This window comes from Desmodus rotundus, chromosome 4 (assembly GCF_022682495.2).
Source record: "Desmodus rotundus isolate HL8 chromosome 4, HLdesRot8A.1, whole genome shotgun sequence".
Classification (NCBI taxonomy): domain Eukaryota; kingdom Metazoa; phylum Chordata; class Mammalia; order Chiroptera; family Phyllostomidae; genus Desmodus; species Desmodus rotundus.
The window spans coordinates 27,299,913-27,323,885 of NC_071390.1; the positions used below are offsets into that span (position 1 = coordinate 27,299,913).

General features: G+C 40.2%; 1 protein-coding gene across 2 annotated transcripts in view; it reads right to left on the bottom strand.

Annotated features, from left to right (window-relative positions):
- Positions 1-23,973, bottom strand: part of LGI1 (leucine rich glioma inactivated 1) — a 40,063-nt gene that overhangs the window by 2,594 nt on the left and 13,496 nt on the right. The window contains exons 3-7 of one of the 2 annotated variants that reach the window (XM_024563473.3): positions 19,645-19,716; positions 19,475-19,546; positions 4,067-4,138; positions 1,361-1,530; positions 919-1,083 (exon numbers count right to left, since the gene is read on the bottom strand). In XM_024563473.3, coding sequence (XP_024419241.3) covers positions 919-1,083; positions 1,361-1,530; positions 4,067-4,138; positions 19,475-19,546; positions 19,645-19,716 — 551 coding nt within the window. The remainder of the gene's footprint in view (positions 1-918; positions 1,084-1,360; positions 1,531-4,066; positions 4,139-19,474; positions 19,547-19,644; positions 19,717-23,973) is intronic. The other variant, XM_053922480.1, reaches the window with a different exon arrangement.

The window sequence follows — 23,973 nt, forward strand, 5'->3', positions numbered from 1 at the left end:
ATCTGGCCACCTCAGTCTCAAGCAAGCCCCAGACCTGTATTGATCCTTTGAGCAATGGGGCTGGATGACCATCAACAAAATCTGATTATGACCCTCTCAGTCTTGTCTATGAACTTTTCGGAGCAAATTTAAAGGTATTAGAAGCTAAAGCCAATGTAAACATTTCAGAGAGTGCCCCATCTTCTAATTTATGACTAAAAATTTCAAGTTGTTGAAATGAGGAAAACCCCAAGAAATCACCTGAGTAAACAAGAAATCACCTGAGTAAAAGTTTTCATAGAAAAAAATTGATTTCCATGGTCAAATTAAATACAAAAAATACTAGAAAGAGGTTTGTTTTTTTCACTGCAGGACTTCTCAGAGCCTCTAATGTGTATTTTTATGAATCTCCAAGAGGGAGATATGGTTCACAGATTTACCGGACTACAAAACCTTTTTATCATAAGTATATATTAACATTTTGCAGAAGTAATGTTTGTGCAACAAAGTTTGAGACTCACTGATCTAAAATAACCTCCTTATTTTAAAGTTAGGAAAAAGACGGATCCAGTGAGAGTGAGTAGCTTACCAAATCAGTTTGTGGCAGAACCTGGATTTGAACTCATGAGTCCTAATCTAACACTTTTTCTTTGAGGAAAAATCATCCACTTTTTATTGCATATTTACTAAACTAGGTCCTATGCTAAATTTCTTGAACATGTGATTGCATTATCTTTAACAACCCTGTGACTTAGGTATTATCATTCCAATTTTATAAGTAAGGAAATTAAGGTTTAGGAAACAATTCTGAGTCACTTCGTAAATAATAGAGTTGGGATTCAAATGTCTCTAAGCTGCCCAATATCACTCATCTTTTTCTTTTCCCCTTGGCCCACACAGCGTAACTTTTCACTCAAAATACGATTAGGTTTGTCATACCTGTAATGTTGTCATAATTCCGGAAGGTCTTTTCTACGTGGTCCCATTCAAGGAAAATGCATTTTCCAGTAAAAGGCTGAGCGATGACTACATACTCATCGTTCATATAAGAAAAAGTATCTATGGACAGTGATTGATAAGGCAGGTCTTGAGACTTTGCAAATTCTGCAAAAATAAGAAGTAATTATGAGTAACTGTGAGCTAATGCCTAGTGCCTTGGCGAGATCTTAAACACCCATAACAAATGCATTTATTTTAGAAAAGTAGTAAAATGGCAATTTTACTTTGCTTTTAAACACATGAAGTTTTAATGGTTCATAATATTTTAAAAATTAAATTGCTTAGTTGGTTTTTCAAGATATAAAAATATCAGTTCCTGCACATGCAAAAAATGAAGGCCTTCTTTTAATTTTATAAAGTGGAATGAATTGGAATATTTTACCTGTAATGATACAATCAAAGTCTTTGGAGGAGAGACTATTGATTTTGCGCTTCTTGTACTCGGGGGGACCTTCGCAGTAGATGTCTTCGACCGTTGCATTGGTATGGCCTAGCCACTCCACCAGCCACTTCAGTTTACAGTCACAATTAAATGAGTTCCCTCTCAGGTCCCTGAAAGACAAACTTCAGCTGCTTTTGCACTGTGAGGGTCTTACCTTCACAAGTATGATTTCTGTTTCAACAATTAACATGTGCAGAATGACCCATAATCATTATGTGCAAAGTGCCCCATAATCTATCTACCTTGAACCTGAGTGATTCATTCTGGGCTCAGAGAGTTACCACAGTGCACCCTTACAGGCCTCCCCAGTCAAAGGAACCTCATAACTTACTCCCTCTTGGGTTCAAAGGTAGCTGGGTCTAGAGCTGTGCTGTCCATAGAAATATAATGTGAACCACATATGTAATTTAAAATTTTCTACAAGCACATTAAAAAAGTAAAAAGAGACTGGTAAAATTAATTTTAATTGTATATTTTATTTAGCCCAAGACATACAAAATATTATCATTTTAATGTGTAGTCATTATAAAAATTATTAATAAAACATTTTACATTTTTTATATGAAGTCTTTAAAGTCAAATGTAGATATTATAATTATAGCATATCTCATTTTGGATGCTAAGTTTTTATCAGAAATACCTGATGTGTTCTTAGATTTAATAATATTTCCAAATAAAAGAAATAGATTCATATACCCAAGTTGTTGCAAACAGACTTAAACGTTTTCCAATAACTGAACTGAGAATCAGTTTTTAAATTTAAACTTAGTTTTTTACTTAATTTCTTAAAAATTAGATAAAATTTACAAGTCAGTTTACACTAGGAACACATTTCCAGTGCTCAGTGACCACATATGTGGTATGGCCACCATATTGGACAGCACAGGTCTAGAGGAGAGCATGTAGTGATTATTGTGTTATATTTAATTAAATCAAGTGAGCTATTTGCTTTTCTTCTTCCTCACAGACATAATTAATCCTGACCTTGTTTCATGGCCTATAAATTCAGTTTCAAGGAAATGACTTTGACACAGCAGAGTTAACGCAGACGTGCAATAGCTCACGTTCATAATAGACTCTACAGCTAGATAGTTTAAATTTCCACATATAATCCCAACTCACCAGGTTCTGTTTATTTGCATTGCTTTTGTTCATAAATTCCATCTCCTTCCTAAAACCCTTCTTCATCACACAGAATTCCTAAGACAGCTATTGCCTACTTTTCCCACGGCACATATATAATTTTTATATGTTAAAGCTTTAAAATTTTTTTAGGAGACACGGTCAAGAAAACCAAGAAATCCACTAAAAGGCAAGTTGGCATAGATCCTTGTACTTCTTAGATAGTTCTCGATTTGAGCATATCAAAGTAGGCCCAAGAGGCCAAACCCATTATGGGATTCCATGGAGAGACAAAATTTCAAGTGGGTTTATTTTATTTTTTGTTAGTGTGAGGTGCAGGCTGACACAGGGTAAGTCAAAGGATCCCCAAGTAAACTGTATCTATGAGCCAGCCAGGGAGTGTCATCTAACTTCTAAGACAGTCCCAGTACTGACCTCATCTCCCAAGAATATTCTGACCCAGAATAATAAATCAACTTTTCCGGGCTATTGTAAACTAGAGCAGATAACTGTGGTCTGTTGGAGACTTTCTTGGAAGTGTCCTGATCCTGGCATTCAGGAATTGGGGTAAGAGGCGTGGAGGAGGGGCTGGGGCAATACTACAAGGAACAAAGAAAGTTTTTCATTAGCTTACTGATTTGAAGTTAAATACTGGGTTTAGGAGAAAATACTTGACTTAGTTTTTTTGTTATTGGAGAAAAGTTGTTTTGAATAGTCTACAGCAAAGTACCTGTAAATAAGAAATCTTTTGTTTTCATATATCCTTTCATTTGTTCCTTAAATACCTTATGGCATTTAAATACCTTTCTGATGTTCTCAAAAGCACTTAATGAAGCTAAATTGCTTTTGAGAGGGTTAGGCATATATTACTTGCTTTGCTTACAGCAGAATATACAAATTCCTTACAAAGATCTTTCACTCTGAGGCTTAAAGTCAAAGTTTGAAAGCTCTTTTGTTTGAAAAGGGGTCAAAAATAATTAAGTTCATTCCTTTCCTGGGGCTTAAGCCAAATTCCTGGGGATTAAGCCTAGAGTTGTTGTTCAGTGGAACAGAGAGAAAAGACAAACTTTCCTCCCTTCCCCCACTTCCTGCTCCATTTCTCTGTTGACTGACCAACCCATGGGTGTAACCTTTCATCTTTACTCTGTCAGTTTCCCAGAGGCCTTTATGTTGTTTCTTTGTAGTCCCATTTCCTCCACCTCATGGGAGAAAAAGGCATCCCCAGATTTCTATCTGGGCCTCCTCTTCCCACCCCCTCAAAGTCCCTTATCATCACCCCCTCCCATACAGACACACACTTTGTCAAAGGACTGCCTGGGCAATATATTTTCAGAATTTCCAGTGGTAAATACCATAGAAGATAAACATCAGCCCCACTAAATGTAAAATTCAAGACAACTTAAATTCTAAAATTCTAATTTAATTTTAAAGCCAATTAAAAAATTTAATTATCAATAACAAGCTTTTTGCTAACTATAGCAAATTAATTAAATAATCAACCAGTGGTTGTGTAGATCTTCTTACACATTTGTTAAAGAATCCAGGCCTTTGAAAATATCTTTTGGGAGCGTCTGGAGATTGTTGTTTGCAAGGCTCCTGGGGGAGAAAAAGACAGTGATGTGAACTGTAGTCATAATCTAAATAAACAATTTATAATAAAGCTTAGTTATGAGTCCCTTTCGTTTTTCCCAAACTACACTAAATTACTTGCAGTACTCTTCTTCTGCTAAGATACTAATCAGATTCCAGCAATTGTATTTTCAGTTCCTGGCCTCCTTGCTTCAACACAACACTCAGGAGTACTTCACGTACATGGTTAAAACAACCTACCCACCCCCCAAAAAATACCAGCAACAAAGTGATGCGTGGAAATTGATCTTTCTGTTTAGAACAGATGAGTTGTTCACACTTGCAGATGTTCAGCCTAAGAGATGTCTCCCGGAGGGTGACCAAATGGGTGACAGTGTCCGTCTCCAAATGCCCTCTCCCCTCACACCCACACTGACCTTCTCTTCCCTCCTCCCTCACTTGCGCCAAAGAACAGCTAAACCTCCAACTGATGGTGCAATAGCTCCAGAGTTTGGGGTGTAGGGGGGCCTCTCCAATCTATCCCTTCACCAGCACATCCTTTCTTTTTTCCAAAGTACACACCCCCTTTTTCTACATCCCCCCCTTTTAGTTCCATTCATTCCATCTCAGAAAACAGCTTTCTCACAAAATCTATCCATCCTCTTTAATCATCTTCTGTCCCTTTCTTCCAGTTCTTGCCCTATTACCACAGGAATTGTTTCCTTTTTCCCCTATTTGTTCTTCCATGAATCACTAGAATGATTCTAATTAAGGTCAAAGAGTAGGAAATAGTCCTGACAGTATCAAGGAAAGGGAAGTATGTCCATACTGCAGAAATGTGGACGTAACAAAGAGTGGGTGCTGTCTGATGAGGAAGGGTTCTAGGTGCTGGTAATTTTCTATTTTTTAGCCAGTATTGTACATATTCATATTTTATATTCCTTTAGGAATGTTTTTTTCACAATAAAAAATTTAAAATCTAGAACAAAAAAAGCCTGTGTGTTGGCCTCCAAAACCCTTGAAAATTTAAATTCCTTTTAAAACAGTCTCAAAAATCTTCTATTTCTTCTACCTCCTCTAATTAATATGAGCTTTCTCAAGTACAAACATTCAAGACTTTTAAAACCTATTTTTTAGTTAATTATGTTGTTTTTCTGAGTTTGGGAAATTACTAGATTGGAAAACTTTTCTCAATGAACCCTGGCACATAAGAATGGAAAGTGAATCAGAATGATCCCGTCTCAGTGACAATCTATTTTGTGAAGGAGGACACGGATTTGGGGTCATTTTGAGCTTTGAATTCTGAGGCCACTATTTACTGGTTGTGGGATTTTAGTCATGCATCTTCTCTGAGACTTATTTTTTTTCTTTTTTAAGTGGAGGAATACTACTTCATGTCATAAGGTTGTCAGAAAAAGTAAATGAGATGACTCAGGATAGTCTTTGGTTGTTGGACTACTCTCAAAGGCAGCTGGGTGGAAGAAGAGGGGAAAAGTAGAAAAAGGGCTTCTGCTTGTCCATTGCTGAAGAAATAGTATTGAGAAAATGAGCTGCTCTGACTGTCTATCTACGTGATAATAATAAAACGCTGCTAAGGAAGACTATTCAAGAGGATGTCGCCATAGTTCATCTTACTACCTGGTGGTTGAATGAAGAGATTTCCTGGTGTCTTGGACCAGTCCAGAGTCACTCCCCAGTTATGTGTCTCAATTTCTTATCTGGCATAATGTGTCTTAAAGTTCTCTCATGCTAACTTCCTCTCAGTGGACATCCCTCCCCAGATATGAGGGCACAAACTTGGGGGAGGCTGGGGCATAGGCCAGGGGGCATGGATTGATGAAACAGCAAATCCTGAATTACTGCTGCCACTAGGGTTGAATAGGAGGAGGCATCATGTTTGCAATGCTGCCCCAGGTGGTTCTTTTAAACAATGGGAGAACCTGGGAGTTCTACTTCCTGCCCAAAGGACTAGGGCTCTAGGCCTCACGTAACCCACGTGAAGGCTAACCACAGAAGCAGCTGGTGAGATGATCAGAGAGAGAGACTTGGAACTCCGGGGTTTCTGGAATAGAGAGATGGTAATTTTTCATGACAAGATGAAGGACTTATAATCAGTAGATTTGGGAGATGGGGCTAATGAAGGCAGGCTGGCCTGATGGGCTGTAAAATGAGGCATTATGCTTCTTGAGGACGTCTTGTGACATGGAGGCAGTGCCAGAGGGAAGAACGGTGGATAGATTTATTGCACTCAATCATACTTCTTCCCTGTTACATCACCAAAATTCAATTGAACACTGGCTCACAATGGACTATTCCTCAAGAAGATAGACTATATAGGTTTGGTGAGAGGTAGGCATGAGAAGGCTCCTGAACTCATAAAAGCAGCAGAAACCAGAGGAAGTAAGGCTCAGAAATGAGAGGGAGACTTCCAGATGCCCTGCGCATTGGAGTTTAGATAGTTCCCCTATGCCTCCTGGAGGCCTCAGTGACATTGGGTTACATTTGGAAAAGAAGAAAGTAGGCAGCAGGGAATTAGGCAGAGAATGTCTCAGAAAAGGAATACTGACAGAGCCTGGGAATTATTCTGAGAAAAAAAAAAGTAACAGGACCATGATATGAAGCAACCTTCTGGTTCAGGTTGATAAGTATGGGGTGAAGGGTACATAGAACACATAGAAGGGGATCATCAGAGCCTGCAAAGGTAAGAAAAGAAATATGAAATGACCCCACACATATGTTTGCTATTGCCAGTTAGGAGTTTTCACCAATTCCCAAGGGAAGAGAAATTGCAAATATTAGAGGCCCACTATACAACTGGGGAAAGATACGTAATCTAACATTGCCTATAGTAGCAAAAATTGGAAACAACCTACATGTCCATCAATAAGGGATTGTATAAATAAATGATAGTTCATACTTAACATAAAATATTGTAGGAGATTTTTAAAAATGGGGTGGACCTCTATGATGTGGCATGAAATGATGCCTAAGCAAAAAAAGAAGTTGGAGAATAATATATAGACTGTAATCCCACTGGGAGGGAGGATATGTCTATAGATGCATAAAGAAAGGTCTGGAAAGAAATTTTAAAAAGTACTGATGGAGCTTACATCTTGGGGTAGCTGGAATCTTTCACTTCTGCTATGTAGATGCCTGGATTGTGAGAGTTTTTATCGTCGTGCATGTATTATTATTTTAAATTCAGAAGAAACAAAATAAAAATGAATTTTTAAAAGGGCCCTTCTGTATATGCAATCATTCTGTCCGATGAGAATTCAGTCTAAATCAATCATTTGGCTGCATTCATAAAGTTCTAAAGTTCCAGGCTGGAATGCAAATGACTATCACGGTCAGCACTTGGGTGCCTGGTGGTCAGCTTCTTTCAGAGGATAGGCTTCAGGACGGAGCTGCCTTCTTTCCCACAAAATTCCCACATGGCTTCAGACCTTCACCCTCTGGGGAAGTTTAGGACTACAGTCAGGGCAGGCATGAAGCCATCCCTGTGGCTTCCTTGAGCCAACCCAATGTCAGCTTTCAGAAGAATCTGGATCCTCCAAAAACCATCATAGGCATCTGGGGGCTTAAGAGAGATTCTCTGCAGGGGAAAGCTGCTAGGGGTTCTGGGCCAGGGCTCCCAAGAAGAAAAAGAGGAAGATCCTGTGATGCCCCTGAAGCTTGCTAAATTTGGTACTTGGGGCGGGGTGGGGTGGGGGAGGTGAATAAAACGAGATCTGGTGCCTATTAGGTTATCAACAGGTAGAGATAGAGATAGCATTTCTGGGGTTAAGATGAATGTTATTTTTGGGGTCGATGTTAGGGTTATTTGATTATTCAGATTTCATTTCTACATTGAGTTTTGCCCCTGGAAAGCAAAATGGAAAATCAAAATTGTTAAAAATCAAATTTGTTACTTTTCCCCTCCCCCAGTCCCCCTTCTTCACAAAGTAACAACTTAATATTATTATTCCTTTTTCATCAATGGAAGCTCTAGTTGAAATATGTCCTGTATCTTTTGTAAAACTGGTAGTAGCTGCTATTTTTTGCATCATTTAGTACAGTGAAATAGTTGATTCTCAAGTAGACAAGGGGTTATATTTGAGCTTTGTTGCTCTAAGAAGCCTGTCTTTAGCCAACTTAATTTCACCTCTCTAGGTTTCTGCCTTGACATCTGTAAAGCTGAGTAAAGAATACCAGTTTCATTTATTGTGAAAATTAACACAGGGTGTAGCTACTAATATTTTTATACACATACCTTTGAAATGAATTCCAGGAAAATTTTGTATCTGCAGGTGAATTTTTAAGACTATGTCAAATAATCAAGACCACAAAATTAATATTTTTCTTTGTTGTCAAAACTAGTGATATTTAATACCTAAGCATTTTTAAATGCTCAGTTCAGGAGGCTGAAGTCACCTATCCTTTCAGTCTTTTTGAGTAGAAAGAACCCTATACCTTGTATTCTTTTAAAAAAGATTTTATTTATTTATTTTAAGGATTTTATTTTTTAGAGAGGGGAAGGGAGGGAGAAAAAGGGAGATAAAGATTGATGTAGGAGAGAAACATCAATCGGTTGCTTCTCTCATCGCCCACAACCCAGGCATGTGCCCTGACCGGTAATAGAACTGGTGATCACTCTGTTTGCAGGACGACGCCACACCAGTCAGGGCTATGCCTTATATTCCTAAATGTCCCACCTTTTACTGATATCTATCTGTATCTATTGATACATATGTGTGTATACATCAGTAATAATAGCTATCTCATATATTACTGATGCATTCAATATATAGACACATGTACAACAAACATACCATACATACATATATATGCATACATATATACACAAACATATGTAATAACTACTACTATTATTGCCTCAATAAAATTTGGTAAATATAAGAAACAAATTTTTTACATTGTTTTTATTGTATTTTTTCCATTACCGTTTATCCCCCATATACCATAAGAAAAAAATTTAAAGGAGAAAAACAATAGTTATCCTGGCAGAAGCAACCACCGTTAAGATTTCATCATATTTTCTTTTAATCATTAATACAAATCCCATCTCATGGGGACATTATGTGGAAAACAGGTTTCCAGAGAGCCCATCTACTGGTCTCAAAGTCTTTAGACCTTCTCTCTCCCTAGGCGTAGTCTGAATTGGGGTGGGAGAGCTCCTTCCTCTGCAAAAGATTTTTTTCTGGGCAAGGGCCAAATCGGTACTAGATATTAAAACTGAATATGAGTACTATCAGGAATAAGAGGAAGAGAAGTTAGAATAATGAGGGAGAGAGAGGCAAAGACGTAGAGGTAGCTACTAGAGTTGGTATCTGGGTTTGGGCTCTGGCTCTTTTCCTTTCTACAAAGTAAGTGATCACTTAGCTTGATCTCCAAGTTCTATTTTAGCTCTTAAATCACATGTTGGTACTTTTTGTTGTGAGAGGCATATGGCTTCATCTTGAATAATAATAAGTGATACTAGGAGAGGTAATACTTTAAGCCACATAGATAAGTGTCAGAGAGTTTGACCACAGGTTTTTATAGTGGGTGGAATGCACTGGAATATCTGAAGGGTGTGGGAGGGTAGGACTGATTGGGATAGGAATGAAGACAAGGCAGTAAAAGGTTTGAGAAACATTACATCAATATTAATTTTTTAAGGGTGATTCTGTACTGATACTGAAAGGATGTTTTTCTCACCACTGTCTCCCTAGTGTCTGGCACAAAGTAAGCTCTCAATAGATACTTTAAAATGAATGAATGAATGGAGCAGGCTGGAGTGGAGGGGAGGAAGGTCACCAATCTAGACAAAGAAAAGAGCAAAGGACACTTCTGTTAGGTCCCTTGTACAAAGGCACTGAGCTAGGGAGAAAGTAAAGAGCCCTATGAATTACCATGGCCACTGACCCTCATGGTACTTGAATCCACTGCTTACAAAGTGCCTTACCTCCTCTTAGCCTCCCTGTGGTAAACAATTCCAAAGCAATGGGGAAGCTGTTTAAACTGTGCCTTCAAGTAAGCACCTTGTTTTAGATTCTAATTCAGAGTCTACCTACAAAATGATTTTTAAAACACTGAGAAAACTTCCTAACTAAACATTTAGTGCATTCAGCCAGCTGAGAAGATTCAAGCATTCTCACTGGCAGTCTTTCTTTCCACAACCAACTTTGGTTGGTGTTTTCACGGTTTACCTGAGAAAACCTATGATTATGACTATGGAAACTACTGGAAAGTCTTCTCTCTAAGGCAGACCAGACTGGCTCAGACAACACGTTTGTTTCAGTTCCACTGGGCTCTGCTGCTAAGAAAGCATTGCCCACGGCCATCTGGAGTGTTCCCAGACTCCCCGCAGTGCAGATCCTCAGTTTGAGTTGGTGTCTCACTGAATTTGTGGTACTGCAAGTGCAGTTATTTTAATTCCATACAAAATGTTTAAAGGGCATAAATACACCGCGGCATTTGGAATACTGATTGAGGACCAATAGAGTTTAGGCAGTGATTTACTGCATACCAGGCTCTGCTCTAAGCACTTTGCAAGGATTAACTCATGTGCTCTAGTGACCATCTTAGGATATAGCTACTCCTAGGTACATTATTATCCCAGCCCCCATCTGTACAGATGATTATTATCACCCTAATATTACACAAAAGAAATCTGAGGCACAATGAGGCTAAGTGACATCTGATGTCCTACAACTGTTCAGGGGTAAAGCCAGGCCTGGACCCAGGCAATCTGTGGTAGAGTTCACCCTCTCAGTCACTACAGTGCACTGCCTCTTTATATGCACATTCACTGTGGAGGCTGAAATGAAAACATGCTGCCTGACTGGGAACACACAGGCGCCGTAGTCTGGGGCTTCTGTTTGTGGGTTTTGTACTCCCACAATGCTGAGCAACCAGTAGGTGCTTCACAGCATGTATAGACTGATGACAATTTTCCCCCAATATTTTTATACATGCATGCAAAAATCCTGCCTCCGTTGAGCCTTGGCCATGGTGACACTTACAGGATGCACAAGGGAATCCTTACTAAAAAGCTAATAGGTATTAACAGAAACCAATTAATATTGAGAGATTTGTCATCATTGGCCACCATTTTTTAATTTATTTTTTCCCTGACTTCAAAAGTAATACATGGTCATCAGAAAAAGTCAAACCATGCTGAAATACATAAACAAATCAAATATTTAAATTGATCATGTATAACATTAGGACAGTATTCAAAGTAAAGTAATTGAGGGAAGGTCTCAGGATTTGACCTGATTTGTAAAGATTTAAATATAAGGAACACAGACTTCTGGTCAAGATGGTGTCATAGACAGACATGGCTCACCTCTTTGCACGAACACATCAAAATTACAACTAAAATATAGAACCATCACTCAGAAATATCAGAAATTGAGTTGAATGGAAGTCTGACAACTACAGAATTAAAGAAACCACATACATCTAGAATGGCAGGAGGGGTGCAGATGGGGGATGGGCTTGTCGAACACACATGTGTGGTGGATAAAAATTTCAGAGGGATATCTCAGGAGCAAGGAGTCCCAGCCTCAGTGCAGGGTTCCAGTGCCAGGAAGATAAGTCCCCCCCAACTTCTGGCTGCAAAAATCAGCGAGCATTGAGTCAGTGGAAGAAACTGCTGAAGCCCCAAGCAGTTCCTCTTAAAGAACCCACGCATGAACTCACCTACTCAGACTCACTCCCTCTGAGCTCCAGGACCGGGGTAGTAGCTTGAAAGGCACCACTGTTATCCAGGAAGAAACTGAACTGTCTGGCATCAAGGTGAGCAGGGGTCATTGTCCTTTCACTAAACTCTACCCCCACAGAGCTGGCAAGCTGGTAACATATCTGAGACTTCATCAATCTGGCTAACACTGTTGGATCCACCTTAGAGATCCCCAGACTCTGCCCCACCCAACTTACGGACCCACCCAAGCTGCTTTTCTATATGAATGGCTGGTCTTGGCTCATGCTCCACAACTTCCTATATCCTCTCAAACAAGCAACAGCTGGCCTCAGTGAGCCCCAGGCCTGGCACTAGCAGCAGCCAGCCTAGATTCACAGCTTGGCTTTGCCTGGGAATCTCCCCAGCCCAGCACAAGTAACAGCCATCTCAGATTGCTCTATAGCGCATGCAGGGTGGCCCCAGGCAGCACACAGGTGGGGGCTGACCTTGGCCTGCACCACCTGAGAAATCACAGAGCCTACACACCCAGCGGACAAGTACAGACCACGTCAGAGCACCACCACCCTGCCCCTGCACAGATGATCCTTCACGGAGGGTGGAGGTTGGTGTTAAGTGGTAACAGCCAATCCTTGCAGCTGACTGTCAACAGCAACCAAAGCCCAACTATAAGAGGAGAGTGTACTCAGCCCACATAAAGGCACACCATAAGTACCCAGCTTGGGTGATAGGGAAGGCTGTGCCACTGGCCCTACAGAATACCTAATACATCAGGCCACACTACCAAGATGCAGAGTCAAAGCAGCTCTACCTAATACATAGAAACAAACACGAGGAAGCAGCCAAAATGAGCAGACAAAGAAGCATGGCCCAAATGAGAGAACAGGTCAAAACTCCAGAAAAAGAGCTAAATGAAGTGAAGATAAGCAACGTATCAGATGCAAAGTTTAAAACACTGGCTATAAGGATGCTCAGGGAACTTAGTGAGGACCTGAACAGCATAAAAAAGATCCAGTCAGAAATGAAGGATACACTAATTGAAATAAAGAACAATTTACAGGGAAACAATAATAGAATGGATGAATCTGAGAATGAAATCAATCACATGGAACATAAGGAAGCAAAAAAACAACCAATCAAAACAAGAAGAAAAAGAATTTAAAAAAATGAGGATAGTATAACATGTTCCTCTGGGACAACTTCAAGAGGTCCAACATTTGCATCATAGCAGTTCCAGAAGGAGAAGAGAAAGAGCAAGAAATTGGAAATCTATTTTTAAAAACAGTGAAAGAAAACTTTCCTAATTTGGTGAAGGAAATAGACATGCAAGTCCAGGAAACACAGCGAGCCCCAAACAAGATGGACCCAAAGAGGCCCACCCCAAGACACATCATAATTAAAATGCCAAAGGTTAAAGATAAAGAGAGAATCTTAAAAGCACCAAGAGAAAAGAAGCTAGTTACCTACAAGGGAGTTCCCATAAGACAGTCAGCTGATTTCTCAGAATAAACTTCGAAGGCTAGAAGGAATTGGCAAGAAATATTCGAAGTCATAAAAAGCAGGGACCTATTGCCAAGATCACTCTACCCAGCAAAGATATCATTTAGAATTGTAGGGTAGATAAAGAGCTTCACAGACAAGAAAAAACTAAAGGAGTTTGTCATCACCAAACTATTATTATGTGAAATGTTAAAGGGTCTTATTTAAGAAAAAGAAGATGGTGAAAAATATGAATAATAAGGAGAACCAAGATGGCGGCGTAGGTAGACACACTGCGCCTCCTCACACAACCAGAACTGGCAGAAAATCGAATGGCCAAGAAGTCCGACACCAAGGAAATAAAAAATAAACATTCATCTAGACCAGTAGGAGGGGCGGAGATGGGCAGCCGGGGCAGAGAGGACTCGTGTTGCCGTGGCGGTTCCGAGACTGGCGGAGTGTGGGACCAACAGGGCAGGCAGTCTGACCACTAGCAGACCCTGCGGCCCCACATTCGCGCTGATAAACCAAGAGGGCCGGAATCAGAGTGGCGGAGAATGGGACAGGCGGAGTGACGGGTAGCACCCCGTGGCCCCACATTTGCACACAGATAAACCGAACAAGCGGCGGGGAGCAAAGCAGACTGCGCAACCCAGACCTCCAGCTTGGGGAAATAAAGCCTCAAACCTCTGATTGAAAACGCCGTGCGGGTTGGGGCAGCAGCAGGAGAGACTCCCAGCCTCACAGGAGAGGTCGTTGGAGAGACCCACAGGGGCCTAGGGCATGCACAAGCCCACCCACTGGGGAACCAGCACCAGAGGGGCCCAGTTTGATTGTGGGTAGCGGAAAGACCGAAATCCGGTGGAGAGGGGAGCGGGCGCCATTGCTCCCTCTCAGCCCCTCCCCCTGTACAGCATCACAGTGCAGCAACCAGCGTTACCCCGCCCCGGGGAACACCTAAGGCTCCGCCCCTTAAAGTAACAGACGCGCCAAGACAAAAAAAAAAAAAAGGCCCAAATGACAGAACACTTCAAAGCTCCAGAAAAAATACAACTAAGCGAGGAAGAGATAGCCAACCTATCGGATGCACAGTTCAAAACACTGGTTATCAAGATGCTCACAGAATTGGTTGAATTTGTTCGAAAACCAGATGAAAAAATGAAGCCTATGCCAAGAGAAACAAAGGGGAATGTACAGGGAACCAATAGTGATGCGAAGGAAACTGTGACTCAAATCAATGGTGTGGACCAGAAGGAAGAAAGGAACATCCAACCAGAAAAGAATGAAGAAACAAGAATTTGGAAAAATGAGGAGAGGCTTAGGAACCTCCAGGACATCTTGAAACGTTCCAACATCCGAATCATAGGGGTGCCAGAAGGAGAAGAGGAAGAACAAAAAATTGAAAACTTATTTGAACAAATAATGAAGGAGAACTCCCCTCATCTGGTAAAGGAAATAGACTTCCAGGAAGTCCAGGAAGCTCAGAGAGTCCCAAAGAAGCTGGACCCAAGGAGGAACACACCAAGGCACATCATAATTACATTAGCCAAGATGAAACAGGAGAGAATCTTAGACGCAGCAAGAGAAAAGGAGACAGTTACCTAAAAAGGACTTCCCATAAGACTGTCAGCTGACTTCTCCAAAGAGACCTTACAGGCAAGAAGGGGCTGGAAAGAAGTATTCCAAGTCGTGAAAGGCAAGGGCCTACATCCAAGATTACTGTATCCAGCAAAGCTATCATTTAGAATGGAAGGGAAGATAAAGTGCTTCTCAGATAAGGTCAAGTTAAAGAAGTTCATCATCACCAAGCCCTTATTCTATGAAATGTTAAAGGGAGTTACCTAAGAAAAAGAAGATAAAAAATATGAACAGTAAAAATGACAGCAAACTCACAGTTATTAACGACCACACCTAAAACAAAAACAAGAGCAAACTAGGCAAATAACTAGAACAGGAACAGAACCATAGAGATGGAGATCACATGGAGGGTTGTCAATAGGGGCGTGGGAGAGGGAGAGGGGGGAAAGGTACAGAGAATAAGTAGGATAGATGATAGGTGGAAAATAGACAGGGGGAGGGTAAGAATAGTGTAGGAAATGTAGAAGCCAAAGAACTTATAAGTATGACCCATGGACATGAACTATAGGGGGGGAATGTGGGAGGGAGGGGGTGGGCAGGATGGAGTGGAGTGAGGGAGGGGAATGGGACAACTGTAATAGCATAATCAATAAATATATTAAAAAAAGAAAAAGAAAAAAGAGAAAAATATGAATAATAAAATGGCAAAAAACACATATCTATCAACAATTGAATCTAAAAAACTATCCAAACAAGAAGAATACAAACAGATCATAGATACAGGGAGCATTTTGATGGTACCCAGATGGGAGGGAAGTGTGGGAGAATGGGTGAAGTGGTGAGGGGATTAAGAAGTACAAATGGGTAGTTACCAAATAGCCATAGGGATATAAAATACACTATAGGAAATGGAGTAGCCGGAGAACTAATAGTCATGACCCACAGAAATAAGCAATGGTGGGGGCATTGCCTGAGGGAGTAGGGCATGCTGGGTGGAGGGGCAGCAAAGGGGGATAAATCAGGAAAACTGTAATAGTACAATCAATAAAATATAATTACAAAATAAAAAAATTTAAAAAATTAAATGCAAAAAATATATATAAGGAACTCTATTGATGGCTAGCTTGAGGGGCAGGGAGTCTTATAGTAAGTTTTTTTAAAAAGATTTTATCTATTTATTTTTAGAGAGGGGAAGGGAAGGAGAAAGAAAAGGAGAGGAATACTGATGTTAGAGAATAACACTGATCAGTTGTCTCTCACACGTCCCCCGACTGGGGATGGAACCTGCAACCCAGGAATGTGCCCTGACTGGGAATTGAACCGGCAATTATGCTCAACTGAGCCGTACTAGTCAGGGCCATATAGTAACTTTTAGGTCCTCTGTAAATGTCTCTTTAGAAGATAAGTCTACTGAGTTAGATGTATAAGAAGGTGAGATAAGTTCTTTTTTTTTTTTTTTTTTTAGTTCATTGATTTTTTGGGGACTAACAATTTATATAAATGCTCAGGTAGGTCCCTTGGAGCAGCTTTAATGGTATGACAGAGTGGGAACTAGTTGGATCAAAAAGTATATGTGTAACCCCAATTATTTGCATTTTGAAAACTAAGAGGGTAGGACTCCTGTCTTTGGGATCTTCCCTGTCTTATGTAGCCATGTTTGCTCTCCTCAAATCATGTCCCCTGAAAGGATCCCGCCAGCTCAATAAAAGCTTTTCTGGTCCTGCTACTACTGACAGAGTGAAGAGGGCTGGCTCAATAACGACCTTGGGAAACTTCCAGCTTTACTGCTTACTCAGGTGGGAGCACCTTAAATTCATGGTGCATCTTCATTTTCTTACTTGTCAACAGGGGTTAGTGCTAGTGCCCTGTCTCTTTCTTAAGGTCATCAGGAGACTATAATGAGGCCAAGAATATGAAAAAGCTTTGTAAATTCTTCCCGCAGCAGATGCAGATTAGAGGGCGAGGTGATCGTTCCTCACTGCTTGAATATTTGCCTTTGGGAAGAATTAGTCTGAAGTGGAGAAAAGTGCACTTTGAAAACTGGAACCTTAAAAAGGAAGCTAATGGCTCATATATCAGATTTATTTATTAAGTGGTAATTAATGGAAAATGACCTTGATGTACTGAGCAGTCAGAGGAACATTTGGGTTTCAAATCCTCCCTACCTATCTCTCCTTGAAAGGAAAAAAAAAAGAAGAAAAGAAAAAAGGAAGGAAGGAAGGAAAAGAGGAAGGAAGGAAAGAAGGAAAGGAAGAAATTTCTGAGCATGAACAATAAAGGAGAACATAATTCGGGGACAAAGTCACTTAGTGAGAAAGTATTTGTATAGTTCCTTTTGTTAGACTGAGCTCCTCCAGGTTGGAATTGGATATTATTCATCTTTGTGTGGCACATCCTAGAGACTATTTAGGATGAATCATATGGCATTGCCATTTTTATAGACAAAAACAGTCTAATATTGGCAATGCCATATGAGTCAACCCCTAAGTGTTAGATAAAGATGCAAGAGATCTAAGGGTCATATTCATTCAGTGAATTTTAACCTGTTCCCATAATACCCTTTCCCACTTCCCACACCTGGTCAGAGAGGTGGGACTTTCCTTTCACTGTCTGCTCGACTCTTAAGCTTCATGTCTCTCTCTTTTAAGGCTGCCTTTGGTGTTCTCTTGAACTTAAAAATTTCTAAATATTATGTACATGCTGTACTACTGTCCCTTTCTTCGAGTCTTCATACCTCTAAAGAAGGGGCCTCGTTATGACCCAAATTTAAATTTCCATTTCATTTGGTAGTATATAAGAGGCTCTAGTCAAACAAATGTAATTTCTTCATGAGGGTGGGTATAGATTTTTCTTTCTTTCCTCCCTTTCATTTCCTTCCTCTCTTATCCTCCCCCTCCTCTCCCCTTTGCCCTTCCTTTTTCTCTTCCGCCCTCTCTCCCTCCAACCCTCACTTCCTTCCGTCCTTCCTGCCAGATGAAGTAGATAGACTTGAGTGAACTAAGGGGCATGGCAAGGCTTATACCATGGGTTCCCAGAGAGGACACCTGGATCTTACATACTTCCTTTAACCCCCCAGGATGGTGAGCACTGGACAGAGGTTATGTTGAATGGGATTTATGCAAATCAAGCAGATCTCTAAGTGAGGGTCATGAACTTCCCTTTCTCCTTCCATCTATGTGTTTCTTTTATTTACTTTTGTCTGAAAGATTTGGTTTGGCAGTGTTTGGCTCTGTGACAAAATGGCATAACATTCACACTATCACAATCATTTTTGCATCACATTATGTCATTAACATGCAGAGCAACACTGCAAACTTTATTTTTATCGTAATGACAATACACAAAGGCCTTGAAAATTATAACGATTTTATAAAATAGATAAAGCCATCAGTCCCCTCTTGCTGACAGTCCAAACAGCAGCAGAGATAGGGCCTGGTAGAGGTAGCATGATAAGCACGTGGACACACGAGAATGCAGGCTCAAAGGGCGGGCATTGGCGTTTGCCTTGCTCCCTGCTGCACCTGGGGTCTAGAGCAGAGCCGGCAATGAGATATTGTGAGGGAACAGGTTAAAGTCGGAAGAATGACATTTAGATCTTGCATCTTTAACACTAATAAGACATGTCGTAGGCACTGAGAAATAGTTGTTGAATGGATGAACAGGCATTGCAGTTCAACTATGGAGTTGATGTTATCATAATTCCATAACTACTCAGTTCACTAGTCATATATCCCCTCCAAGCTTGTTTTCTCATTTCTAAAATAGATCATTGTGCCTGTCTGGCAGGGCTTTTGGAAAGATTAAATGAAAATTCATGGAAAGCATAATAGTAGTCATTTAATAAATGCTGGTGCCTTTTCTTCCTTTCTAGTTTTCTTAAAAATACATCTGTTTATGAGTTCATGTGTGTGTGTAGTGTGTGTGTGTGTGTGTGTTTAGGGGAACAGGGGAGGCTAGGAGAAACAAGCTATTTGGTTCATGTTGGTCAGGGTTTCTCAAACTCAGCTCAGCACTATGACATTTTGGGCTGGATAACTGTTTGTTGTGGGGGCTGTTCTGTGCGCTGCAGGATGTTTAGAAGTGTCACTGCCCTCCACCTACTAGATGCAGTTACACCCCCAGTCTTGACAACCAAACACATCTCTAGATACTGCTGATGTTCCCTAGGAAGCAACATTGCCTCCTGTTAAGAGCAACTGATTCTAATCACCACTGAATAATTAAATATTTCAATTTATAAATAAGTTGTCAGGTACTGTGTACACATTGGCTGTTGTTATAATATGTGTTTAAATGTACATAAAATCAGGGCCTATACAAAAAAAGAAAAACAGCAAACATCAAATTAAGCTATATAGTCAACCCATAATTATCCATGAAGTGAGTAATGATTTATTGCCCTGCATTAGATTGTTTTCCTAAGTATGGTTGGTTTAGATTCATCATATTAATAGCAATCAATTTCCTGGACACACACTGGCTAATAACAGGGGGAGATGGCAAGCGCGCATGGGGAGAAATCATTTGGGTTTCTTAAATTATCATGGATACCACAAAGTGCACACTTTAACCACAGGTCATTAGCAAACTTAAAAAGTAATAGCAACATTCATACTTACAGGTGAATTAAAGACTTTAGTCCCCGGAAAGTATGTCTTGAAATGGACTTGATGTTGTTGTTTTCTATGAACCTGCAATAGGTTATAATGATTTTGTTAGACAGCTATAGGAATCTGAGAGCACTTGGCCTGAATCATTACATTAAAAAAGTTGGGTTTTTTTTACTTACAAATACTCTAAATGTGGAAGACCAATAAAAGCATCATCACTGATCACATCAAAGGAGTTCGATGTGAATAACCTGCCCAGAAAAAGTACACAGTGAAAATGGTTAAACTGACAGATTGTCAATTTATGCTGCTTTTTCTCTCAGAGAAATGAGTGGGAGTTGTGTATGGAAAAATGTCTGGATGTCTGCCTTCTAAAGTGTTATTTATTCAGGTAATTTTTGTAGCTTTTTAAAATCCCCAATTATCTCCTCACCAAATGTTCGCCCAGGAAGGGGGGCTTTGTGCCCCACTCCCCACAATGATGGATGTCACATGCACTGGGCAACATTTGGAGATACAATTTGGGCAATATGAGAGCTGAATCAACATTTTGCACATTTTCATGAAAAAGACACTAACACAATCTTTCTCTTTGTGCAAAAAGCTTCTGGAACATTCCGACCAGCCCAAACAATGGTGCGTCTGGACTTTAAGCCTGGGAAACCTAAAAAAGTAGCTCCATGCCCCATTGTGCTGTAACATCTCATAGAATATAAGCCACTGACACAGGCTCAACGCACGTCAACTACCCTTCTTTAATAACACAACAGGCTGAAGCTGTGTAATAATGAGGCTTAGGAAGAGTCTTAGCTTCTTTATTATTAAATAATTGAGAACACTAACTTGGACAAATTTACTTGCACTTTCAAAATCTACAGGGATTTGGTTTTGAAATTACTGATGAAAGGGGACATTAACCAGCAGTCCCCACACCCTGTTGAACTCTTTGGAGAACTTGCCAGTGTTCTGAATGGGAGGTTTAAAAGAGGTGATCATAGGCTAAATAATATAAAGCAGGGTTTTTTGTTTTAGAGTAAGCATTAATTTATAGAACTTGTTAGATTAAGTGTTGATACAAGCTGAAAATAAAGTTTTAAATGTAGTGATGACTAATTTTTAATGGGTTCAAATGACATTCAGTCTACTCGTTAAGGTTCTTGTGCAGGGGAATCTCATACTCCATCTGTAACTGTTGTCCAAAATGTGACCATGATCATGGACTACATAATTTAACAATTGTTAGACATAATTTAACAATTCTCATCACAAGTGTACTGTTTAATTGCACTATGAAAAGTCCAATATTCTCTGTTATAACCTTTTTGATTTTTTCTTTTGAAGTTAGGGATTAAAAATAACTGCCACTAACTAGCTTAGTGACTTCATCTCTCTGAGCCTGTTAACTAAGGAGATTAAAGCTAGGAGATCTCACTTTCTGAACATTTGTGAGTAATTTATTTGATTTAATAACTGGGATTGCTTCAAAATAACCAGGGGAGGAGACAGCAGTGGATTAGAGATGAATTGAGCATGAGGTGATAATTTTTGAAGCTGAAAGATGGGTACATGGGAGTGAATTTTATTATCTCTACTTTTTTATATGCTTGAAATTTTCCATAAAAATGAGGGGGAAACACAGAGTAAACAAACAAAACTAGATGATATCTTACATTTCTTCTTAAGCTGTCAATCCCGGAGCAATGTGTTCTCTTTGATCCCTTCTCCCTCCAATGTCCTAGCCTTATACTCTAGTAATTCACTAGGCTCTGAAAAGTCAACACTGATGACTGACTAGTCATACATATTAGATGCCCACAGTTATTAAAAACAGATTCAGAGGTTTGTGATTTTAGTCACAACCTTGGCAGTTGCCTCTTCTTACTTCATGGTTCTGGAAAACAAGAAGATTGTGCACCCTTCCTCCAAGATAAGCTAACACCCAAAGACCCAAAGACTTCCTGAGGCTCCAGATTTTCATTTCATTCTGTATAGACAGCATCAGGGATGGAGAGAATGGAATAAGGCAGAAATAGATACAGAAAAATACTTCCCATGCTCACTGGTTTGCCAACTGTCCCGTGGGTGGACCAGCGACTTCATAATCATGCACTTCAAGTCACCAGAAGAAATAGCTTCTCTCACTAGTTCCCCTTATGTTGAATCAGATGCAAAACAGAGTGGGAAATGGATATTAGTGGGCAGAACTTGCCCACACATGTCAGGGAAATAAAACAGGATTTCCACTAGAGTTTTTATCTGTGTGATCATTGCTTATCCCTAACACCTGTAATACTGCCTGTCCTATAGTGGACACTGAATAAATATTTGTTAAACTAAGAGGAATTTACTTTACACTAAATTCTGGGCATTACTACATTACTAGACTGGAATGTTCCTTAGAGCAAGAACTTATCCTTATTTGCTTTTGTGTCCCTAGCCCCGAGCACAGTTCTTGGCTGAATAGTGTTTGTTGAACTAGATTTTAAGGATTAAAACTTCTGGTTAAAACTTCAATTACATACAAAAATATGGATGACATTCAGAATTGAAGTCAAAGGAAAAAAGCCAGAACACAATAAAGTATCTCCTATATAATTGCACTTATATAAGAAACAAAACCCAGCAAAACTGATTTATGCTGGCATAAGTCAAAACAGTGTTTACCCTAGGAGGCAAGTAATGACTAGAAGGAAACACAAGGGGAGTCTTTGGGAGTAGCGATAATGTTTGGTTTCTGGGTGCTAGTTACAAGGATGTTCACTTTATTTTAAAAAACCATGGTGGAGTGAATGAATAAGCAGAGGACTTGTTAGGGCAGAGAAAATACTCTGTATGATACCATAATGATGGATACATGTCATTCTACATTTGTCCAAGCCTATAGAACGTACAACACCAAGAATGAACCCCTATGTAGACTGTGGACTCGGGGTGATAATGTAGGTTCATCAACTCTAACAAATGTACCACTCTGCTGGGGGATGTCTGTGATGAGTGAGGCTATGCATGGGTCGGGGTAGGGGGCATATAGAAAATCTCTATGACTTCTCACTTTTTCCGTGAACCCAAAGCTACTCTAAAAATACGAAGTCTTAATTTTGAAAAGTTGAGATGTGCACTTAGGATATGTGCACTTTTCTTTATGTATATTACATTTCAACAAAAAGGTTTATGATGAAAGTGAAAAATTTCCCTTTGACTGGGATAGTAATGAATATCAGTCCTTCAATTCCAAATTCAGTTGTAGCTTTCTGTAGACAAGGATTCCATGGACAAGGATGTGTAAAATTATACATATATTCTAAATCATTGAGTGGGCTATCCATTTTATTATCCTACATAAAACTAAAAAGACTTTAAAACATCATGTTCTATAAAGTGGATGAAACTCTGATCCTTAATATTTTATGGATTCCTCTGAATATGTTTGATTTCAATATTAGGACTTCGTTTTGTGCCAGATATGTTAAAGAATTCCACAGGCCCTGTTCAGGGAAACTGTGCTCACCCGCCACCCCCCCCACCCCCATCTCCATACACAGCAGACTTGGGGCAGACCAGGTTGGCCATATTTTATACCACACAAACTCTGCCTCTTTCCTCAGATTAGGGCAAGAAGGACTCAGCTTCTTATACAGGATAGCTGATTCTGAGGTCAGTCAGCATGGCATAGCTCCAGTAGCCTGGCTGAACAAGGTGAGTTGGGCTGAAGACGAGTTCCTTCTTGGGGCTTTGGAATCAGCAGAGATGGAGCCAGGTGGCAGAGGACCTGAAGGGAGAAGGATGCCTTAGGGCTAACTTAAATCCATGTCAGGCAGAAGTATGTGCAAGACATACTTAAGAGAGAGCACTGTGTGGAGATGTGTGTGCAAAAGGAAAGCGTGTATGAAGGCTGGAGCAGGGAGTCCTCTAGATCTGTGTTAGATCCTAAGCCAGTACTTCTCAGTCTTGGTCACACTTGGAATGACCTGGGGTGGCTTTACAAATACTGATACCTGGTTCTCAACCTCAGGGATCTGGTTACATTGTATACCTGGGTATGGCCTGGGCATAGGGATATTTAAAAGCTCCTCAGGTGCCCTTAGATGCAACCACGGCTACATATGGTACAATAAGTGCCCCCCCCTTTACCTGTGGTGACCACAGGGCCTGTGCCCCTTGCAGCAAGTCTGGCTGGAGCAGTTGCTGTGGCGTGGACCTGCTGTGGGCTGTCCTGTCCTCGTAACTACACATAGCCAGAATCTGTGATACTACGACTCGGACTTCACGACTCTCCTCGTGATGACAGTACCATGAGGGACTAGTGGGGACCAATGTACCTGCTGCATGCACTTGTTACCCTGAGCTACACATCAGAGATCTGGACCCCAAAGACTTGCTAAGCAGCGATCCTGTGGATTTGTTCAGAGATGGCATAGAATTTGTCCTCTGCCCCTGATCCTGTGGGAAAATTTGAGGTATCTGCCATTTCCTATGTTCTTAGGGAATGAGAAGCTAAGCTTTTTTCC